Source organism: Aulonocara sp. 'chitande type north' Nkhata Bay, linkage group LG6, assembly GCF_057382095.1.
Source record: "Aulonocara sp. 'chitande type north' Nkhata Bay isolate Kocher_YH1m ecotype deep benthic linkage group LG6, A_spYH_male_GT1.1, whole genome shotgun sequence".
NCBI classification, from domain to species: Eukaryota; Metazoa; Chordata; class Actinopteri; order Cichliformes; family Cichlidae; genus Aulonocara; species Aulonocara sp. 'chitande type north' Nkhata Bay.
The window spans coordinates 21,239,680-21,261,731 of NC_141349.1; the positions used below are offsets into that span (position 1 = coordinate 21,239,680).

Here is a 22,052-nt window from a genome sequence, read left to right on the forward strand (position 1 = left end):
TAAATGGTAAGTGGTAAATGGATTGATTCTTATATAGCGCTTTTCTACTCAAAGCACTCAAAGCGCTTTACACAGCATTCACCCAATCACACAAACACTTTCTTCTGTGCTTTTAAGTTCTCACTAACTAACTAACTACTACTCATTCATACTCCTGGATGCATCAGAGAGCAACTTAGGGTTAGTATCTTGCCCAACATGCAGACTGGGGGAGCCTGCTCTACCTCCTGAGCTACCGCCAGCATAAGCGGTTTCTAGCTAGCATTCACACACCTTCACACTCTGATGAATGCATTAAAAAGCAACTTATTGTTCAGTATCTTACCCAAGAATACTGGCTGCTCTGGCTCCTGAGCTACAGTTAACCTACTACATTCCTGACGTTCTGATCCATAGTTTAGTTTACCTAAAGTTTAGGGAAACTTTATTTTAGGTAAACTAAAGTTTAGGTAAACTAGTTTAGTTTTTTTTCTGCAACTAATGGAAGCTATTTTGACAAGTTGTTATTCTGTTGTACAGTGTAATAAACACTTCATTGGCACATTTAGAATATTAGAAGATTATATTTTATATAAATAACCATCTGATATTTTAGTGTACAAAAGTAACTTTGCTCACTTCAGCAAAGCACAACAGAGAACTACACTGATCATTATAAACTCTTTTCTGTGCTCCTCTTGAAATAAATTAGCCAAACTGGCATTTATAAACTCAGCAGGGATAGCACTTCAGGCAAAATCCCAAATTAGAAAAGATGCCCCCCTTCCAAATGTTGGAAAGTGAAATATAACATTTCTTGTTAACTAAGGAGAAAATCCTGCCTTTTTTTCTTCTTTGTTTTAAAGGGAGCATCAGAATTCTGTTATGATGTTGGAAGGATTCAGAGTGTAGTGTATCTATATAAATATACATTAAACCTTTTAATGGTCAACATAATCACCACATTGTTATAGTTCGAAAAAAAAACGGTGGCTTCGTAACTCTCGTGCTTTGCATTATAATCATTGTGTGCTTTAATCTTAAGGCAAATATTAAAACGTAATGATTTTTTTTATTGTTATCATATAAGTTTGCTGGCAATTAAACATGAGACAAAATCAATGAAAAATTTTAATTAGGAGATTTTAAAATGAGCTGTTTAGATTTGTGGATTTAATGTCAGAGACGTAACACTAACCAGTTCTACACATCAGAAATCTCCAAGACCGTTGAATCATGCAGGTCATGAAATGACTTTATACTTCATACTTTAAAGCGAGTCTGCTCTTGCTATTGATTTCAACCTAATTTCTAACCTTTTACTGGAATTGAGAGAATAGCAATTCCGTGAATATGAGTCACTTCATACCTGTTCTGCATGACTAGCAGAGGCAGGTTTTGTAATCCTATTCTCACACTTAGTTTCACCATCTAAAACACAAATTCAGTGAAAGCCACAATCAAACAAACACCTTTTCACTGTAACCTTACACTGTAGCAGGAAGTGGTACCCGAATCAGTGTATTTTTAATCCTTTGGTCTAATGTTTAGGTTGTCTCAGGGTGGTTGTTGAACCAATTTAGTGTTGTTACTGCACTGAAGTGCCTTTTAACTGAGTATGTGCCAATAGTTACTACAGAAAACTAGAGTGATAAGTATTAGTAGGAACGTTTTGGTTTTACCTGAGGATTATGCACTTGCAGACACATTTAAAATCCTTTTCTCTTTAACTCTACTGATATTTAACACAAAAACTATTGTGCTGCACACATTACAGCAAAGTGAGTGTTGACTGATGATTGTGCAAACATATTTTTTCTCGTGGAAGGAAACTCCGCCCTTCATTCCAGTTTGCTGCACATGAATACGTTTTCCACTTTTGTATCCCCCATAGATGGACCAACAACTTGAAGCCCACCAAACTCCTGAAATCAGTGAACAAATATCACCACACCATTTAAACTTTTTTTTTTTTACATAATATAATTATTAACGGAGGCAAAACAACTTAACTGTATTTACCACTACCCACTTTGATTTCATGACCATGCTCACAGAGCCATTGTTTAGTTATTATTCTGGCTCATTAACAAAAATAACAGATTTTTATTTTCCTATAAACAGTCCAACAAGGATACAATTCTATGTAGAGGCACATTACACTGGTGGTTACGGTGGCCCTGAGAGGCCAAACGGACTGCAACTAAAGAAAACACCAGCAATATGAAAACCGCTGCAAAAGCACACAAAACACAACGGAAATGGAAAAAAAATAAAATAGAAATAGGAAAAAACTGATTTCCAAAAGCACAAGAGAAGTGTTTCGGGGGAGACAATAACCGACGGACCAGTTGCAGGAACCAAAATATGCTAAGCATTGCGCTGTGAGACATTTAAAAGTGGAGGATCTAGGCACCTCACTGACCATGTGGGTGCCTGTGAACAGTGACCTGAGAATCATTCAAGCATAAAAATCACTCAAAGGATGAACCAGTGTTGTATCTACACTGTGGCGGGCGTGGTCGGTGGTGCCGCAGCAGGGAAGGCGGACACTCCCACTAAACTGAGTAAATAAAAAGGGGCAAGTTCTGACAGAACAGTTATTCTAAGAAACTTCCTCGTCTCATTTACAAAGGTAAGAGATATTTTCACAGGATTTCAGTCAGAAATTGTGGGTCAAAAAAGGCATTTAGATAATGTCTTCAAATTCTTTTAATTGTGATGTCACAATTTTAACTGCTTACATTTCCAAATCAGTGCTAAGAGTGATTATAATTCTCCCCCTACCAGGATTTGAAAAATGGTGCAGTATAAAGTGACCGTATTCACTGGTGATCGCCTTAATTCCACTACTCTCAACAATGTCTTCATTAAGCTGGTGGGCACAGATGGGGAGAGTGATCGCAAGTGGCTCATGGGCTTGAAAGGGGCTACATCCTTCGTCAGAGGAGCTGTAAGTCTGGGATGGCCACCTCCATGATTTTTTCAGGTTCCCTATATGACATTATACATGCAAACTTTTAGGGAAATAAGGGAATTATTAACTGTGATTTATGTAAAGTTGAAATCTATCACCATGAAGATGGTCAAAGCAAACAGTTCACTTCATGGACCACAGTAAATTATAAGAGGAATTGTATGCTCGAGTGTTACAGCTCAGCACAAACTGCTATGTCATTTCTTTAGGTATCAAAGTTTAAGGTGTCCTGCTCCACTTCCCTTGGAAATCTTGTGCTGATAGAGTTAGACAAACAGTCTCTCCCACTGTTCCCAGAAGTTGATTGGTTTTGTGCCAAGGTGGAAGTGAAATCCCCTGAAGGAGACATCTACAGCTTTCCCGTCTACCGCTGGATTGCTGATAGCAAGGTGCACCGCTTCAAAGATGGAAAAGGTTTGGGAAACTGTGCTCATCTTAAATCTTGTTCAAACCATTGCAGATGTAAAACAAAGTTTGTAATGAGGCTGAAGCAGTTTCCTAATACAGTATATACCATATTTACAAGAACAACTTGAAACCATTTTTTCTTAATTAGCTCTGAGAGTCTTTGAAGACAACCATCATCTTGGCAGGTACAGTCGGCAGCAAGAGATTCAGCAGCGAGAGGAAGACTATCGGTGAGAATTCAGAGCTTATACATATTTTGGCCTTACAGCTCCTGAAACTAGAATACAAATGCTGTCCAGTTATAGCTGAATATCCTAATACTAATGATATTTAACCTTAAAATTAAGCATTACAATATATTGTTTGTCTGCTGGGATTAATTAAAAAATGCATTGTAAACTATATTATTCATATATTATGTTTTGTGAATTGAAACTGCAATTTCTTTTTCTCAGCTGGGATGCATATGCAGAGGGAATACCTCACTCCTTGAAGGCACAAAACCCAATTTTTCTGCCATCAGAGGTTCAGTTCTCCTTCACCAAAACTACAGAGTTTGTCTACACTGCTTCCACAGGGTGAAGTTCTTTTTTTTCTCTTTACCTATCAAAACTATAACTATGTTAAATATAATAAAGAAATAAGATGAATGTGCTCTTCTGTTTCAGACTGACTGAGCTGAAGCTGAAGGGACTGGATAACCGTAAGGAGAAGTGGGATAATATTGACAGCATCAATCGAGTGTTTTGCTGCAAAAAGACTGAAATATCAGGTAACTAACATCATAGTTGGAGTATCGAGTACTTATACTTTGTGCATAATAATATGTACTTAACTGTTACCTTTGAAGTATTACTATATCAGTATACACAGTTTATTTGCTTGTTTTAATCAATTTTAAATCATGCTTTTTATTTGTTCTTGTTTCTTTTTTTTTTTTCTTTTTTTTTAAATGACATCAGAAACAGCAGTATGCGACATTACGTGATGGCAGAGCTTCAGTTCATCCTTTGTCATTTTTTTTTTTTTTCTTTTTTTTTTAATAAATAGGACAGGGGGAATGAATGAGAGAAAGAGGGGGAGAGAAAGAAAGAAAACCAAAGGGGAGAAGAGACGGTGAGAAGGGGGGGGAAGAGAGAGAAAAAAAAAAAAAGAACTCCTGGGTCACCTGTATGGAGAAAAAAAAAAAAAACAAACAAAAAAAACAAACAGAGGAGACAGCAAACAACAAAGAGCAACATAATAATAGAGAAAACAAAGCACCATCACAATAAACTAGCTAGTCATAGATATCAATATTTACTAAATAATAAACGATATTGTGCAGCACGCAAGATAGACAGCGCACAGTGTGCTTTGAGGCAGCAGCCAAGAAAGCTTTAGTCCGCGTCTGTGAATACCCATGTGTGCATACCTGTGTGGATCAGCATGCTTGCATTCCAAAGGTTTCTCCATGTAATGATCTGCTAGGGAGTGTGGGGGGGCCACAGCCCCGTCCTCCAGGGTGTGAAGCGGGTATGGAGGAGATCAAAACTCCAGACATCCAGAGGCCCCCAGAACACAAGAGACCAAGGAAGACCAACAGAGGGGCAGCCGCGCCACTGTTCCAGTAAGAGCTGAGGAGAGTCCCAGATGAGGGCTCGCCCAGCAGCCGCGGAGCAGAAGTCAGGGGGAGTTGCAGTGACGCACCCGTGAGCTCCGCCGGCAGTCAGCTGTGCCTGAGTGACCGAGCCCCAGGCCGAGAGGCCGGGGGCACCCCACCTCCAAAGGGGCCCGAGCGAGCCCCAGGCCCCAGGCCCCGACAGGCGGCCGCCAAGGAGTGAGCCGGTGTGCACCCGGACGCCCACCCCCAGACACAAAGAACCACCAACACACCGACACCTGAGGGAGTCCGCCACCGGCAGGGGAAGAGGTGGTGGGTGGAGATAGGCCTCCAAACCTTGGAGGGCCTGAGGTGTCCCCAGAGAGGTGGCGTCTGATACCCAACCTGACATATAGACACAGACATACAGGCACACACAGATACAAACATCCATTCCCACCCTCATGCTCTCATATGCACTCACTCCACACTCAACCAACGTGGAGACAGACATAAAGAGACGCTGTACACACAATCACACTCCCCAAGCGTACTCTACAAACCGGGTCTAGGTACCCTTGCCCCTGGAGGGGGGAATTGCACCCAGACCCAGGTGGTGTTACCCTTTTCCCTGCGGTGGGGAGAGGCAGACCACCCCGACTCCGCAGCAGCAGGGAGGCCCCACACCCCAGACCGCAGTCGGACGGCCAACTCCTCCTACTAGCCCTCCCGCTCCAGCAGGCCGCAGAGAATGGGGGTGGGAGAAGACTCCAAACCTCCCTCCACCCGCTCATTGTAGTGTTGATGCATATGTGTTCTAAGGTGCAATTAAAACCCAGGAGGGCATGGAGCTACCTGCCAAGGAGCAGCAGGTAAGCGCATGGTCCCTCCTGCTAGCCCTCAATGACTAAGTGTATTTAAAATTGAGAGGTGGGCAACGACGTCAGGGGTGAGGTATACACCCTGATGGTAATTTGGACTCCGTGATTGTGCCCACCCCCAAGATCCTATATGTATGTGTAATGAGAGTGTGAATAATGTGAATGTCTAAGTTGTGGGATAAAATTGAGGCAGAGGCAGCCAGAAGGGGACAGGGGGGGGGGGGGGGGGTAGCCTCCTCTGCACCCTGGTGACATACCCCCACTCCAAGGCCCTGCATGTGTGGGTGGTTGTGGAGGAGCGGGAAGAGGGAGGCAGCTGGAGATGGGGAGGGAAGGAAGGGAGGGGCAGGTAACCCCTCCCTGGGGCCAGCTCCCCCGCTGACCCCAGTAGGCACTCCCATCCTCCGCGACCCGCCAGGGAAGGGGGGCCCAGGCCCATCAGACCTGGGCCCAGTGCAGTAGCGCCCTCCGGCTCCACAGAGCCCTGGACAGTCCACCCAACCCCACCACAGAGAAAACTGCACCCACCCCACCATCCACACATCTTCCAGACTACATAAGACGGTAAACGCCCAGGCTGAGATCTTCCTCCACCTCTCCTGTATCTCCCCCTCCCGCAGAGAGTTCCTGAAGAGAAGAAAGCTCCTGCAAGATGTGACCATCCCCCCCACCAGTTGAAGAGCCCCCCAGGCGGCTCGACGCACCGGCGGCACCCTGCTCCAGGGCCGGGCCCCCACGTACCCACCCGCCCACAACCCCGGCAACACACCAACCAGGACCCAAGCCCCCGAGGCCCAGCCCGGGCCCCAGCCCAGAGACGGAGCGCCCCCAGAACCTCACGCCCATCCCGGACCCACCCAGGGGCAGCCAGGTTGCCAGGTCAGTAACCCACGCCCGTCAGCACAGACCCTCCCCTAGCCCCGCTGCACGCAGCCGCGAGGAAACAGTCACCTGAGAGCCAACGGAGCCCCCAACCGGACGTGACCGCTACCCCGGGTTGAGCCCCCCAAAGAAGATGCCTCCGGGGAACCCCCCGACGCCCTAAGCCTGTCCCTACCCCCTCACCAATCACAACAGTGAAGGCGTGACCAAACTATGACCCCCCACCCCCACTAGGTGATGGAGCTGATAAAAGGGGCCCAGAGCAATTGATCTAATGTGGTGGCAGAGGCTGTGTCAAGACTAATGTAATCTAATAGATAATTTCTATATTGGTTAGAATTAAGATTATTTTTATTTTTCCAGTTCATGAGGACTGTTTTCTTGGCTATGCATAGGGCAGTGGAAATCATATGGGCTATATTCTTTTCTGAAGTGACATTATCTAAGCTGCCCAGTAGACACACTAAGGGGGAAGTTGGAATGTTACATTTCAGACACTTTGATAAGTCTTCACATATCTCGCGCCAAAACTTTTGCACTGGTGGACAGAACCAAAGAGCGTGGATGTAATTGTCTGGTGTATTGCCTTGACAGTGTGAGCAGTTGTTGGAAGATGTAAAGCCCATCTTGAACATCCGATGACCTGTATAGTGCACTCTGTGAAGTATTTTGTATTGTATTAATTGCAGACTGGGATTTTTAATTAATTTAAAAGTTTTTAAGCAAATCTGAGACCAGAAGTTTTGGTCTAGGTTGACTGATAAATCTGCTTCCCACTTTGCAGTAGGAAGGGATATTGATTCATCTAATTTAGAAAGTGTTCTGTATATTTTAGATAATAATTTGGGGGATTTAAGAGTAAGAAAATGTGCCGCACTTAGTGGTGTTTGTAATTCAACTTGACTGAGGTTAAATTTCTTTTTTACTATGGATTTAATTTGTTGATATTCTAAAAACCTTGTCTTGTTGATCCCATATTGTTCAACTAGTCTGTCAAATGGAATAAATTCTGTTCCCTCTAATATATGTTCTAAGTATTTAATTCCTTTACAACTCCATTCTGGGAAATTAATCATATTATTGTTTTGTAATATGTCAGGGTTATTCCAGATAGGTGTACGTTTGCATGGGATTAATGAAGACTCCGTTATTTTTAGAAACTCCCACCATGCTGTTAGAGAAAAGCTGATGTTGATACTTTTAAAGCATTCATGTCTTTTGATGTTTGAGCTAATAAATGGTAGGTCTGAAATCTCTAGATCCTTGCATAGTGCCTGTTCAACATCTAGCCAGGGCTCAACTAAGAAGGTATGTTTTAACCATTCTGAGATGAACTGAAGCCTGTTGGCTAAGAAGTATTGGTGAAAATTAGGCAGATCTAATCCTCCTCTATCCTTGGTTCTTTGTAGCGTTTTTAAGCTAATACGCGGGGGTTTATCTTTCCAAAGGAATTTGGAAATATATGAATCCAGAGATCTGAACCAATCTTGTGATGGTTTGTTAGGGATCATCAAAAATAAGTAATTTATTTTTGGCAAGATCATCATTTTTATAGTGGCGACCCTTCCCATGAGTGATATGGGTAAAGATTTCCATCTAGTCAGATCGCCTTCTACTTTCTTTAGAAGTGGGATGTGGTTTAGTTTAGTTAAGTCTGAAAGCTTAGGAGAGACATTAATACCTAAATATTTAATATTTCCGGATTGCAGTGGGGCAGAGGAAGAATTATGGAAGGAGCAGTTAATGGGGAGAACTGTAGATTTTGGCCAGTTAATTGAATAATCTGAAACTCTTGAAAACCAGTTTATTAAAGTAATTACCTCAGAGAGGTTGGTTTGTGTGTTTTGCAGAAAAAGCAACACATCATCCGCATAGAGACTGATTTTATGTTCTATGTTCTTACATTTTATGCCCTTAATTGTTGTAGCCTGTCTAAATGCTGCTGCTAGAGGTTCGATAAAAATTGCAAAAAGTGAAGGGGAGAGTGGGCATCCCTGTCTGGTGCCCCTCAGGAGACAGAAGCTGGAGGATGTCTGGTCATTTGTTCTGATACGAGCCGTTGGGGAATTGTATAATATTCTTATCCAGTTTATGAAAGAGTTTCCAAAACCAAATTTGTGTAAAGTTGCGAATAAAAATTTCCAATTAACTCTGTCAAATGCTTTTTCTGCATCTAGAGATAATATTATGGTTTCGATGTTTTTATCGTATGAGTAGTCTATTAAATTAAGTAATCTACGAGTGTTTGTTGAGGAGTGCCGACCTTTTATGAAACCAGTTTGGTCAGGATGAATTAAGAGGGGGGTCATTTTCTCTAATCTCTTTGAGAGAGCTTTGCAGATTATTTTAAGGTCTACATTTAAAAGAGAAATTGGACGATAGCTTGAGGGAAATAAAGGGTCTTTGCCTGGTTTTAGCAGGAGACTAATGTTGGCAGAATTCATATTTGGTGGTAGTCTGCCCTTTTCCTCGATTTCCTGCAACATGCTGTGGAATACTGGTGCCAAAATTGTCCAGAATTCTTTGTAGAATTCTGCAGGGAAGCCGTCTGGACCTGGAGCCTTATTATTGGGCATACTTATCAGGGCTTCCTGGAGTTCACTTGGCGTCAGTGGCGAATCCAGTTCCATTGCTTGACTGTCTAGTAATTTTGGAAGAGTTACGTTGTCAAGAAACAGATCAATTTCATTTTTAGATGGGTTTATTTGTGGTGAGTATAAAGTTTCATAGAAATCCCTAAAAATGTTGTTTATTCTTCCAGGATCATATATTGTGTTCCCCGATAAATCTTTAGCAGCACATATAGTTATTTTTTATTTATTTATTTTTAGCTGGTTAGCTAGAAATCGACCTGATTTGTTACTGTGTTCAAAATTCTGTAAGCGAAGTCTTTGTATAAGGAATTGTGTTTTTTTATTAATAGTTTCATTTAATTCTAGTTTTGTTTTGCATATTTTGTTCAATGTTTCCTGATCTTGGTGGGACGCGTAGGCTTCTTCTAGTGATTTGATGTTTTTTTCTAATTCCTGAATATTTTTGTTTTCTTCTTTCTTTTTGTGTGATGAGAAAGAAATTATTTTACCTCTCATCACAGCTTTCCCTGCTTCCCATAGAACAGAAGCAGATATTCCGGGAGTGTCATTAAAGTCTAAATATGAAGTCCATTCCTTTTTAAAGTATTTAATAAAGTCTTCATCTTTAAGTAGTGATATATTAAATCTCCAGTTTTTACTTGGCGTAGTATTATTCTTGTGCATTAGTGTTAAAGATACAGGAGCATGATCGCTGACAGCTATAGGATGAATCTCAGTGTCTGAAATGTCACACAGCAGTGAGCTGCTGACCAAAAAATAATCCAGACGAGAGTAAGAGTGATGAACATGCGAGAAAAAAGTATATTCCTTACTGGTGGGGTGAAGAGAGCGCCATGCATCGCAAAGACCAAAGTCGTTCATATACTGTTTGATTATATTTGTGGACTGCCAATTACGCTGAGTTCCTGTTGTGTTGAGCCTATCCATTTCTTCATTTAGTCCAAGGTTGAGGTCACCGCCAAGAATGAGTGTGCAATCAAGGTGTTCAGAGAGTGCACTAAAAAAACCGTGGAAGAATGAAGGTTCATCAACATTTGGACCATATATACTAACAATACATAGTTTTTTGTTCAATATTGATAGTTTAATAATTAGAAATCTACCCTCTGGATCTATAACTGTATCGAGTATTGTAAAATTAACATTTTTATGTATTAAAATTGCTACTCCCCGTTGTCTAGAATTATAACCGGCTGCAAACACGTTAGGAAACTCAGGTGTTTTAAGTTCATTTAAACCTGTGACAGGTTTGTGAGTTTCTTGTAATAAAACAACATCTGCCTGTAGTTTTTTAAGCTGGTTAAATATTTTTAACCTCTTTCCTCTGGTGCCAGCTCCATTTACATTCCATGTGACAAACCTCAGCATGCCCTTAATTGTGCGTGTATGTCTAATGATGTATGCTGGGTGTTTCGTTTAGACAGGTGGAGAGAATATGGAAACATCCCTTGTTTGTAAATAGAAAGAGAAAAAGAAGTGTGGTGAGAGACTCCATAAGTCTGACTATGTGTGTGAATATTCACTAATATGAACAAGCGTGGCTTGCTTATGTGTCCTGCAAGTCTGTGCGTGCTGTGAGGCTGTTGTGAATGTGCTGCCGTTGAGCTGATGTGTTTGCGTGATCGTGTTGTGAAAATATGGAGAGATAGAGGGTGTTGTTTGTAGGTGAGTGGGGAAGTAGGTGACCACAGCAGTGAAAGACAAGAGAAAGAAAGAAACCACATGAACTGTGAGCGACAACAAAAAAAAAGAAACGAAACGGAAACATTCCAATTAAAGCAATGACGGAGGGTGACGGTGTTATATCTGCTATGACATCATATTGATATTACTAGCTTAAACTCATGTTAAAGGAGAGAGTGTGAATGAATAAGAAAAGAGTGTAGCGGGTTCTTATCTGGAGTGCAGTTAATATAACCACGGTGTGGTGCCGAGGTCGCGGTAAAGCTGTCCGTCCACGTGTTCTTGTTTCTAATGTCTCTGTAAAGCACTTTGAATCACCTTGTTGTTGAATTGTGCTATACAAATAAACTTGCCTTGCCTTGCCTTGCCTTACATAGTCGATTTTCCTGAATAATAAGAACATTATACAGTCTGTTCTGCAAAAACATATATATTATATATGTTTATAGCTATTGATTGATGTTTAAAACTGAGAATATAAAGTCTCATTTTATCTTATGACAGGTGATCTAACAAGTAGAATATGGTTTCAATATCTAATAAAGCTCACTAGAGAGAGCTTATGACTTTTTATACATTTCACATAATCAAGACTCTCAGACACTGAACTTCTGACACAAAGTTAGAAATGTAGCAAAATTTGTAGGCTAGTTTAAAAAAGGAACATATTCTTTTTCTTTTTCTTTTTTTTTTTTTGCAGAATATGTTCAGGAACACTGGAAAGAAGATGCTTTCTTTGGCTACCAGTTTCTAAATGGTGTCAACCCCATTTTGATCCAGTGTTGTACAACCCTGCCCAGTAACTTCCCTGTCACTGATGACATGGTCTTTCCCCGCAGTCGTTGCGACCTTGCAGATGAAATGAAGGTGACTGTAGAAAGACACAAAAAAAGGAGAAAGAAATGTTTCTTAAATCAGCTACTTGGTCATTGCAATAAATGCACTTACACATTCACTGAATATACACACTGCTGAAATAACCTGAACTTTCAAACAGAAAGGGAACATATTCCTGTGTGACTACAAGCTTCTGGATGGAGTGAAAGCAAACACCATCAATGGGAAGAAGCAGTACTTGATGGCTCCTCTCGTCCTGCTCCACAAAGATCCTGATAATAAACTAATGCCGATTGCTATTCAGGTAATTCAGTTCAGATGAGCTTTATTTACATAGCAAAATATATATATTTTCTATGGTAAATATGAGAGGAAAATCCCAATAATCAGGCAATTCTTTGTGAGCAAGCACTTTGGCAACTGGAAAGGAAAACTCCCTTTTTAACAGGAAGAAACCTCTGTCAGAAGCCACCTCCCACGACAAGTTGGGAGTGAGGGGAGAGGGAGAAGGACAAAAGACATGCTGTAGAAGAAAGACGGATATTAAAAATAACTAATAATTTGACTTATCACTTGACCCTGTCCTTGTATAGCTGAAGCAGACTCCATCAGATGACAATCCGATCTTTCTTCCTACTGATTCTGAGTACGACTGGTTGATCGCCAAGATTTTTGTAAGAAGTGCAGATTTCAATCACCATCAGCTCAATGCTCACCTTCTGCGCACGCACTTGCTGGCTGAGGTTTTTGCAGTGTCACTGCTGCGCAACGTGCCCATGGTGCATCCTCTGTACAAGGTAACTGACGTTTGCTGAAACTCAGTGTTTTGGTTTGTAAATAATTTTAAATAACGTTGAAAGCATTTGAGTTTATCAATGTGTCCACAAAGGACATTTGATTGTGCAACAGCGTATCTCAGCATAATAAATGCCAAAGTTTTGCCCCAATCTAGCACTAACAGAGTTCCCTCTTTCCCTCAGCTCCTCAAACTTCACACACGCTACACTCTGCAGATCAACTTCTTAGCTCGACGCCTTCTCATTTCTGACACTGGCGCTTTCACTCAGGTATGCAAAGAACAGCACACTCACTAGACCTTTACCTAAATAACTGTTTCTTTTTCAGTGTCATGTACAACATTTGTCTCTAACTGTGAGCTACCCATTCTCTAGTTTGCATCATCAGGTGGAGAGGGCATGTTTACAATCCTGAAGAGGTCAGTGTCCTCAATGACCTACAGCTCCCTCTGTATGCCAGATGACATTGCTGAACGTGGCCTAGAAGCTGTGCCAAACTTCTACTACAGGGATGATGGCCTAAAGGTTTGGGATATCATCCACAGGTATGGTAGTTTTGCCCTCTTAATGACGCCACCAAGCTGCTGCAGTTCTGTTATAACAATAATATTTTATTATTTGTTAGTTTATTATTTTTATTTTATTTATGTCATTTTACAATTCTGTTTTCCATCCATCCATCGTCTTCTGCTTATCGGGGGCCGGGTCGCGGGGGCAGCATCCTAAGCAGAGAAGCCCAGACCTCCCTCTCCCCAGCTACCTCCTCCAGCTTGTCTGGGGGAACACCAAGGTGTTCCCAGGCCAGCCAAGAGATATAATCTCTCCTGCGTGTCTTGGGTCTGCCCCTGGGCCTCCTCCCGGATTCTGGGAGTTGGCCCAGGACCGGGAACATTATTTTTTCAATTTGGTTTCCCAATAAAAGATCATTGAAAAAATGAACACAAAATTAACACACAAGAAAGAGATGAAAACAGGCGCTGTTGGAATGCTACTAAGCAAGTAACCCCAGTGGAAGGGTTACGTGACTAGGATGAGGGACCTATGGAATCTTCGATACCCAGCATCCAGATTGATGGCGAAACAACTTGGGGAATGTTTTCCAACATTCAGAAGATGGAACTGCTCAGACAGCTAGAGATTGACGAGGTACAACACAAATGCTACGGCAAGGGGAAGCTAGGATGACAGGTCAAGGGGGAGATATCATCACCTCCACCTGAGATTGGGTGGGGGCCCCAAGTGCGATGGAAGAAGGATCATTGAGCACGAGAGGAACTGACCTGAGAGATAAGATCATGGCAAAGCTGGAAACCTGGATCCTTCATGGCTGGTTACTAAGACTATGTGAAGTACCCTCAGAAGATCTACTAGATCAGGGGTGTCGAACCCCAGGCCTCAAGGGCCGGTGTCCTGCAGGTTTTATATGTGTCCTTGATCCATCACAGCTGATTTAAATGGATAAATTACCTCCTCAAAATGTCTTGAAGTTCTCCAGAGGTCTGGTTATGAACTAATCATTCGATTCACATGCGTGATATCTAAAACCTGTAGGACACCTGCCCTCGAGGCCTGGAGTTTGACACCCGTATACTAGATGATGTGAATGCTGCACTATGGACAAGACTGAGACTAACCAGCTGATCTACACCACGGCAACAGTGATCAGTGAGATACTTCGCTACAAGTTCAACAGCCACAAGGAGCAGTGCCCTACATGGAGAAGGAGAATAGAGGCCAAGATAAGGGTAGCACGGAGGGAGGTTAGCCAACTATCGGAGCTGCAGAAAGGTGCAATGAAAAAGGTGCTACGGCCAAGCAAAGACTCATAGCCTTGGCAAACTTGAAGAGGTACACCAAAGAGATAGAAAGCAGGAGAATAAACCAGCTGTTCTCCACAGAACCAGCCATGGTGTACTCTTAATGGCAGGGGAACAATATGAGAATAGCAGCACCAAGGCTGGAAACAGAGCAATAGTGGAAGAGCATATGGGAGAAGAACCCAACCCATGGCATCAATGCTCAGTGGCTAGTGGATCTAAGAGCAGACCACAGCAATCTCCGTGAACAGAGTCATTCAAGAAAGGGTCTCCAGTATGAAGAGTTGGACAGCACCAGGCCCTGACTTGATTCACGCCTACTGGCTGAAGAAGCTGACTGCAGTCCACGAGTGTCTGACAGCACAAATGAACCAGCTTCTAGTCGATGAGAGACACTGAAAATGGAAATACCAGAAGAGCAAAACACCAGCTACTGGTAGACAAAGCAGTCGCTTAAAACTGCAAGACTAGGCTGACCAACCTGTGCACTGCCTGGATTGGTTACAAAAGGCCTATGACTCAATGCCCCACACCACTTCCTGTGGGGCATTCCTCTATCTGCTGGTGGAATGTACCACAGGCAGATAGAGGAAGTGGCTGACATCCAGAAATCCTACCAGTGACTGGACAAAGCTGGAGTGAAAGACAACACAGAGACACTAATCTTGGCAGCACAGGAACAAGCTCCATAGAGGCTGGGGTCTATCACATCAAGCAAGACCCCAGTTGCATGCTGTGTAAAAATGCCCCTGAGATAATCCAGCACATAAGAGTAGACTGCAAGATGCTAGCAGGCAGGGGCATGGAGCGCCATAATCAAGTGGCCGGTGCGGAGTATGGCCTGGAAGTCCCGAGGTCAAAATAGGAGGCGCCGCGTAGGATGGTTGAGTGATCAAGCTAAGCAAGTACCACAGGAAGTTCTGTGGTTCCTGTAGGCACTCAGATGAGACATTAGTATATTAAGTTCAGCTTTAAGTACAGACTAATGTTAAACATTGTTCAATTTTTTAAATTAAAGTTTCTCAGAAGGTGTTAGTACTTCTCTTAAAATGAAAGGTGTGTCTAATACTTACAGATATCTACCATCCCTAAGTAAAATGAATGAAATAAATAATGAAAGCATATTTCATCCAATTTCTCAAAGGTTTGTGCAGGGAATGCTCGGCTACTACTACAAGAGTGACAGTGAAGTCCAGCAGGACTCTGAACTTCAGAAGTGGATTTTGGACATTTTTGAACATGGTTTCTTTTCTCAAGCAGAAACAGGTTGGCTTCAAAGAAATGTTCAGTTCTTATTATGATAAAGTTGATTGATCCTTAGTACTGAGATGTTACATCACTGATGATGTGTCCAGGGGCACCAGAGGGTGTATCATAAACAGTATATATAATTATAATCCAAACATAAATCCAATCTTTGTTTGTTCACCTCAATGCAATTGATGCTGGGGGGGTTTTCTGCTCAACAGGAATTCCTCAGACATTTACTTGTGTGACTGAGTTGGTCAAGTTTGTCACCATGGTGATCTTCACTTGCTCAGCCCAGCATGCAGCCGTGAACTCTGGACAGGTGAGTCCTTGTATAAACAGTTTCACTTTTTTTTTTTAAAACAACAGTGCATGAACATCTGAGAACCTAGGAGACCTTTGGGAGAGCAATGATGATCCATCTCATTTAGGATTCTAGCTGCTCAACAGTCCTGGGTCTTTATCCTGTTCTTCATTTCATGATGTATCAAATGTTTTCAACTGGTGAATGGTCTAGTCTGCAGCAAGGCAAGTTCAGCATCCAGACTCTTCCATAATGAAACTATGATGTGATAGATGCAATATGGGGTTCAGCACTGTCTTGCTGAAATATGTAAGTCCTTCTCTGAAAAAGATGTCATCTGGATGAGAGCATGTGTTGCTCTAAAACCAAACTGTATTTATGTATATTTACATCTGAGAAACTCTGGCTCTCTAACATACTCTGTTTATACCCAGTCATGGTACTGACAAGCTGCAGTTGTTGAGGCATTTCTTCCAAAATCAGTGAAGTTAAACTAAACTGGTCATGCAAAGAGAAAATGTGAATAATTATATAAATAGTACCATAAAACTACAGGTACTATATCACCAATATAAAAAAAGAAAGAAAGAAGGAATTATACATTAAACGCCATTATTACACCATCATTTTACTTTTTAATCAGTTATCTTTTACTTCTTGATCAAATGCAGTATGACTATGGTGGCTGGATGCCCAACACTCCCATCTCCCTGCAACTCCCGCCACCGACCACAAAGGGGACGACAAGCGAGGCCACAATGTTGGCGACCTTCCCTGACGTCAATGTAACAGTTCAGGGCATGGCCACCGTGTGGTTACTCAGCAAGCAGTCCAGTGACTTTGTAAGCAGCAAAGATTTCATTAAGAATGACAGGAATTATGTCTGAATTAAATTTTTGTAAACACATTACAACTGTATACAATCATTCCAAGAGCCTATTTTGAATAAAAACAAATAATTGTTTTAATTGAATTTTGTTGAAGAAAACTTAAATGTATCATTGTTCTCATCAGGTCCCTCTTGGCCAGTACCCGGAGGAGCATTTCATTGAGGAAATTCCTCGCAAAATACTAAAGGATTTTCAGATGGAGCTTGAAGATTTAAGTTTAGTTATTAAAGCCAGAAACAAGCGTTTAGAAGTGCCATACACCTACATGGATCCGGCAGAGTTAGAAAACAGTGTGGCCATTTGAATATTAGAAGACTCAGCTGTGAGACAAAATTCAGTTCCCTCTTCAAACAACAGCAGGGAAAGACCTCTAAGTTCTGACTTTTACTGATGAAATAGAACAAAGAACTTACTACTTATAATCACTATATACTAAACTGTAATTTTTTTCATCTGTGTTAAAATGTGATTCTTTTTTTGCATTACAATCTTGAATCATCTGATTTGAAATGAAAAATGTTTGATTTTTGGGGGTGTCTGTTTTGAGACAGTTGATCTCCTGATCATGATGTATTTTCTTCTTAGAAAACATTTACTGCATTTCATTGTTTATATTTTCATTATTTTAATGTTTCAATTTTCTTGAGCTAAACCCAAACAGCTTTTTGATGAGTTAGACAACATGAACACCCTAAACTTCGCCTGAGACTGCTACTTCATCTCGGCCACCAATGTGCACTTGGTTTCTTTGTTTCTTTGCTGAAACCTGATTGTATTTTAGCATCATATTCTAAATTATCAGTTCTCTAAAGCCTCATTTAATGCATGGCACAGATTAAACACACATGGCTCACAGACATTAACAAGATGGGTCTGCATTATCCACATTAGCCTGCTTATACTGTTGACATGTGTAGCATATTTATTTAACACTGCAAAATAGAGTGATGTTTACATAGGCCACTGTATTTTGTGTAGATACCATCTCAGTGGCAAAAATGTGATTATATTCAATTCAGTTCAATTTATATAGCACCAAATCTCAACAACAGTCATCTCAATTCAGAATGTGATAATATCAATTTCCTTTACACTCACTGGGCACATTATTAGGTACACCTTGCTAGCACAAAGCTAGAACAAAGTGTTGGAAATATTCTTCAGTTGCTGCAGATTTGTCAGCTACACATCCATGATGTGAATCAAAGCTTATCTACTGGGTTGAGATCTTATGACTTTGACCATTTAAGTACAGCTCATTGTCATCTCAAGAAACCTGTTTGAGATGAAGTGAGTTTTGTGATATGAAACATTATCCTACTGCCCACATAGCAGACAGGTCTGGCCGGGATCTGGTGTCAAACCAGCACTGCTGGCTGACTTCTGATGGAAGCAGCCATCAGAAGATGGGTACACTGTGATAATTAAGGGACTGACATGGTCTGCAACAATACTCAGGTAGGTCGCTGTGTTTAAACAAGGCTCAATTGGTACCAAGGAGCAGACCAACGTCTGACAAGAAAATATCCTCCCATACCATTATAGTCACTGATACAAAGCTGTATGGATCTATGCTTTTATGTTGTTTGCACCATCTAAATACTGGAGCAGAGAAACCAAAACCAGGCAGTGTTTTTCCAATCTCCTATTGTCCAGTTGAGTGAGCTCATGTCAAATATGGCCCCATTTTCCTGTCTTGACAGGAATGACACCTGGTGTGGCCTATCTGCTTCAAGATTAGACATGACTCATTACAAGTGTTGCTTGTAATGAGTCCTAACTCGAATTATTTGTAGTAGTCTGGCATTTTCCCTCTGATTTCTAATACTCTGCCTGGCACCAACAACCATGCCAAGTCTAAAGTTTAAGGCTACGTCCACACGTACACGGGTATTTTGAAAACTGAGATTTTCCGTTTTCGTTTTAAAAAATAATCCCGTCCACACGTAAACGCAGAAATGAAGGAAAACGCTGCTATGAACATGCCAAAGCAACAGGTGGCGATATATTCCTAACCATGTAGAAATGTTGGCCAATCAGAAGTCTAGAAGCCTCGGTGGGAAATAGTAAACAAGGATGGGGCATAGAAGCAGAACCGAGTCGTATGTGTGGAGGGACAGTAACTGTGTGTGTATATGTAAGCATTTAAACACTGCAGAGAGTACAATTAACAGTAATAGTATTGTAGAAATTCATTTCACCGAAACAATAACGTGGCACACAGTGTGACGTCAAAAAAGGCGCACACCTTTGACGCTGCGTTTTCTCTGTTTTTCTCGTCCACACGTCAACGCAAAAACTGAGTTTTCAAAAATCTCCACCCTGGCCGGAGTTTTTAAAAATCTCAGTTTTCAGTGACCGAAAACGCCGTTTACGTGTGGACGAAAAGTGCAAACGCATAGAAAAATCTGCGTTTTCAAAAATACCCGGGTACGTGTGGACGTAGCCTAAATCAGCTTTCTTCCCCTTTCTGATGCTTGGTTTGAACTTCAGGTTGCAGGTTGTTTTTGAGTTGTTGCCAAATGTTGTTGTTGTTGTTTTTTTTTTTATTTATGTTAAAGAGAAGCTGAACAGTTGCACACAACAAAGTGGCTGGTCAGTGTATACAGTAGTTTACCTACGAGAAGCAGTTATAATAATAAAATGTTTAAAAAAAAAAATAAGAATCTTGGGACTAAATTCTTAATTTCTTGTTTTGTACTTAAAAATCTGTCATATATTTTTTCTGAAAAAGGTTTTTGAATGATATTTATTATTAAATTAATACCTTTATTCATTTAATAATGAATAAAGGTATTCATTAATCAATGCATAAATGAATAGATGCCCTCTGAGTTCTGTGTAATATATGCAAGATCTGTTTTGCTAAATAAGAGACTAAAATTGCTCTGTTCACCTGTGGTCTGTGCAGCAAAATCTAAACCTGAAGCACCACTTTGGGGGGGAAGGAAATTGTCTTCATTCTAACAGAAGAGTATTTGCAATTTGTAACTGTGCTGAAGTTTCAACAGTCTGTGGAGACTCTCACTTCCTCTGTCTGTTTGTAGGATGCAACATTTTACGCTGCCATATCTCTTCTGGAAAGCAGAAATTTCCCTGAAATTTGCGGTTCCTGCAAGGAGACATCTGGAACTTCCCCATGTCGCACAGTGATAAACTTGTTCAGATTCCAAACTGGACAGCGGGTTTGTGTACTTGAACGTGACTATTACCGTGTATTGTACTGTTTGTTCAGCACCTCAGTATGCGCAGTATTTAGAATCTGAATAACTCAGAAGCATAACATTTCAATGGCTGTCACTATTATAGATTTTGCTGTCTATGTTGGGCACAGCCCGGTAGTGGTGTTGCTCTTGCAAAAAAGAGAGATATTTTTATGATACCAATTTTATTGCTTTTCGAGGTTGCTGCTGACCATGTAGTCATAATACTCCTGAACTCACCTAATCACACATTTAGTGCTGAATGAACTTAATTTGTCCTTGACTGCTTGCAGGCCTCCTCAACTTCTAAGTGGATTTTAATTCTCATTTGTTTTTGCAATCCAGCTAACGAGTGACAAAACTTGTTACTTTCTGCAATTCACACATTGGTAAATGACTAATGGACTGTTTCTTACATGGCACTTTGTTACTCAATTTGAGCACTCATAGCACTTTAGAGCATACCTCATTCATCTAGTCACTCAGATTCATACAAGCACTTTCTTTCTTTGCCTAAGTAAATGGTAAGTGGTAAATGGATTGATTCTTATATAGCGCTTTTCTACTCAAAGCACTCAAAGCGCTTTACACAGCATTCACCCAATCACACAAACACTTTCTTCTGTGCTTTTAAGTTCTCACTAACTAACTAACTACTACTCATTCATACTCCTGGATGCATCAGAGAGCAACTTAGGGTTAGTATCTTGCCCAACATGCAGACTGGGGGAGCCTGCTCTACCTCCTGAGCTACCGCCAGCATAAGCGGTTTCTAGCTAGCATTCACACACCTTCACACTCTGATGAATGCATTAAAAAGCAACTTATTGTTCAGTATCTTACCCAAGAATACTGGCTGCTCTGGCTCCTGAGCTACAGTTAACCTACTACATTCCTGACGTTCTGATCCATAGTTTAGTTTACCTAAAGTTTAGGGAAACTTTATTTTAGGTAAACTAAAGTTTAGGTAAACTAGTTTAGTTTTTTTTCTGCAACTAATGGAAGCTATTTTGACAAGTTGTTATTCTGTTGTACAGTGTAATAAACACTTCATTGGCACATTTAGAATATTAGAAGATTATATTTTATATAAATAACCATCTGATATTTTAGTGTACAAAAGTAACTTTGCTCACTTCAGCAAAGCACAACAGAGAACTACACTGATCATTATAAACTCTTTTCTGTGCTCCTCTTGAAATAAATTAGCCAAACTGGCATTTATAAACTCAGCAGGGATAGCACTTCAGGCAAAATCCCAAATTAGAAAAGATGCCCCCCTTCCAAATGTTGGAAAGTGAAATATAACATTTCTTGTTAACTAAGGAGAAAATCCTGCCTTTTTTTCTTCTTTGTTTTAAAGGGAGCATCAGAATTCTGTTATGATGTTGGAAGGATTCAGAGTGTAGTGTATCTATATAAATATACATTAAACCTTTTAATGGTCAACATAATCACCACATTGTTATAGTTCGAAAAAAAAACGGTGGCTTCGTAACTCTCGTGCTTTGCATTATAATCATTGTGTGCTTTAATCTTAAGGCAAATATTAAAACGTAATGATTTTTTTTATTGTTATCATATAAGTTTGCTGGCAATTAAACATGAGACAAAATCAATGAAAATTTTTAATTAGGAGATTTTAAAATGAGCTGTTTAGATTTGTGGATTTAATGTCAGAGACGTAACACTAACCAGTTCTACACATCAGAAATCTCCAAGACCGTTGAATCATGCAGGTCATGAAATGACTTTATACTTCATACTTTAAAGCGAGTCTGCTCTTGCTATTGATTTCAACCTAATTTCTAACCTTTTACTGGAATTGAGAGAATAGCAATTCCGTGAATACGAGTCACTTCATACCTGTTCTGCATGACTAGCAGAAGCAGGTTTTGTAATCCTATTCTCACACTTAGTTTCACCATCTAAAACACAAATTCAGTGAAAGCCACAATCAAACAAACACC

General features: G+C 40.9%; 1 protein-coding gene across 1 annotated transcript; it reads left to right on the plus strand.

The window, feature by feature from the left end:
* The first annotated feature begins 2,583 nt into the window (after positions 1-2,583).
* On the plus strand, positions 2,584-17,734 carry LOC147327704 (hydroperoxide isomerase ALOXE3-like). Its single transcript, XM_086295554.1, has 15 exons — positions 2,584-2,614; positions 2,770-2,932; positions 3,166-3,370; positions 3,513-3,594; positions 3,820-3,942; positions 4,033-4,136; positions 11,687-11,853; positions 11,984-12,127; positions 12,417-12,620; positions 12,804-12,890; positions 12,996-13,165; positions 15,582-15,703; positions 15,907-16,007; positions 16,661-16,831; positions 17,004-17,734. The coding sequence occupies exons 2-15, from the start codon at positions 2,780-2,782 to the stop codon at positions 17,181-17,183; spliced, it is 2,013 nt and encodes a 670-aa protein (XP_086151680.1). The 5' UTR covers positions 2,584-2,614; positions 2,770-2,779; the 3' UTR covers positions 17,184-17,734.
* Positions 17,735-22,052: the final 4,318 nt, after the last annotated feature.

Coding starts and splice junctions, on each gene's coding strand:
- LOC147327704 (XM_086295554.1), top strand. CDS start 2,780: ATGGTGCAGTATAAAGTGACCGTATTCACTGGTGATCGCCTTAATTCC. Junction 2,933..3,165: donor CATCCTTCGTCAGAGGAGCT/GTAAGTCTGGGA, acceptor TCATTTCTTTAG/GTATCAAAGTTTAAGGTGTC. Junction 12,891..12,995: donor ACACTGGCGCTTTCACTCAG/GTATGCAAAGAA, acceptor CCCATTCTCTAG/TTTGCATCATCAGGTGGAGA.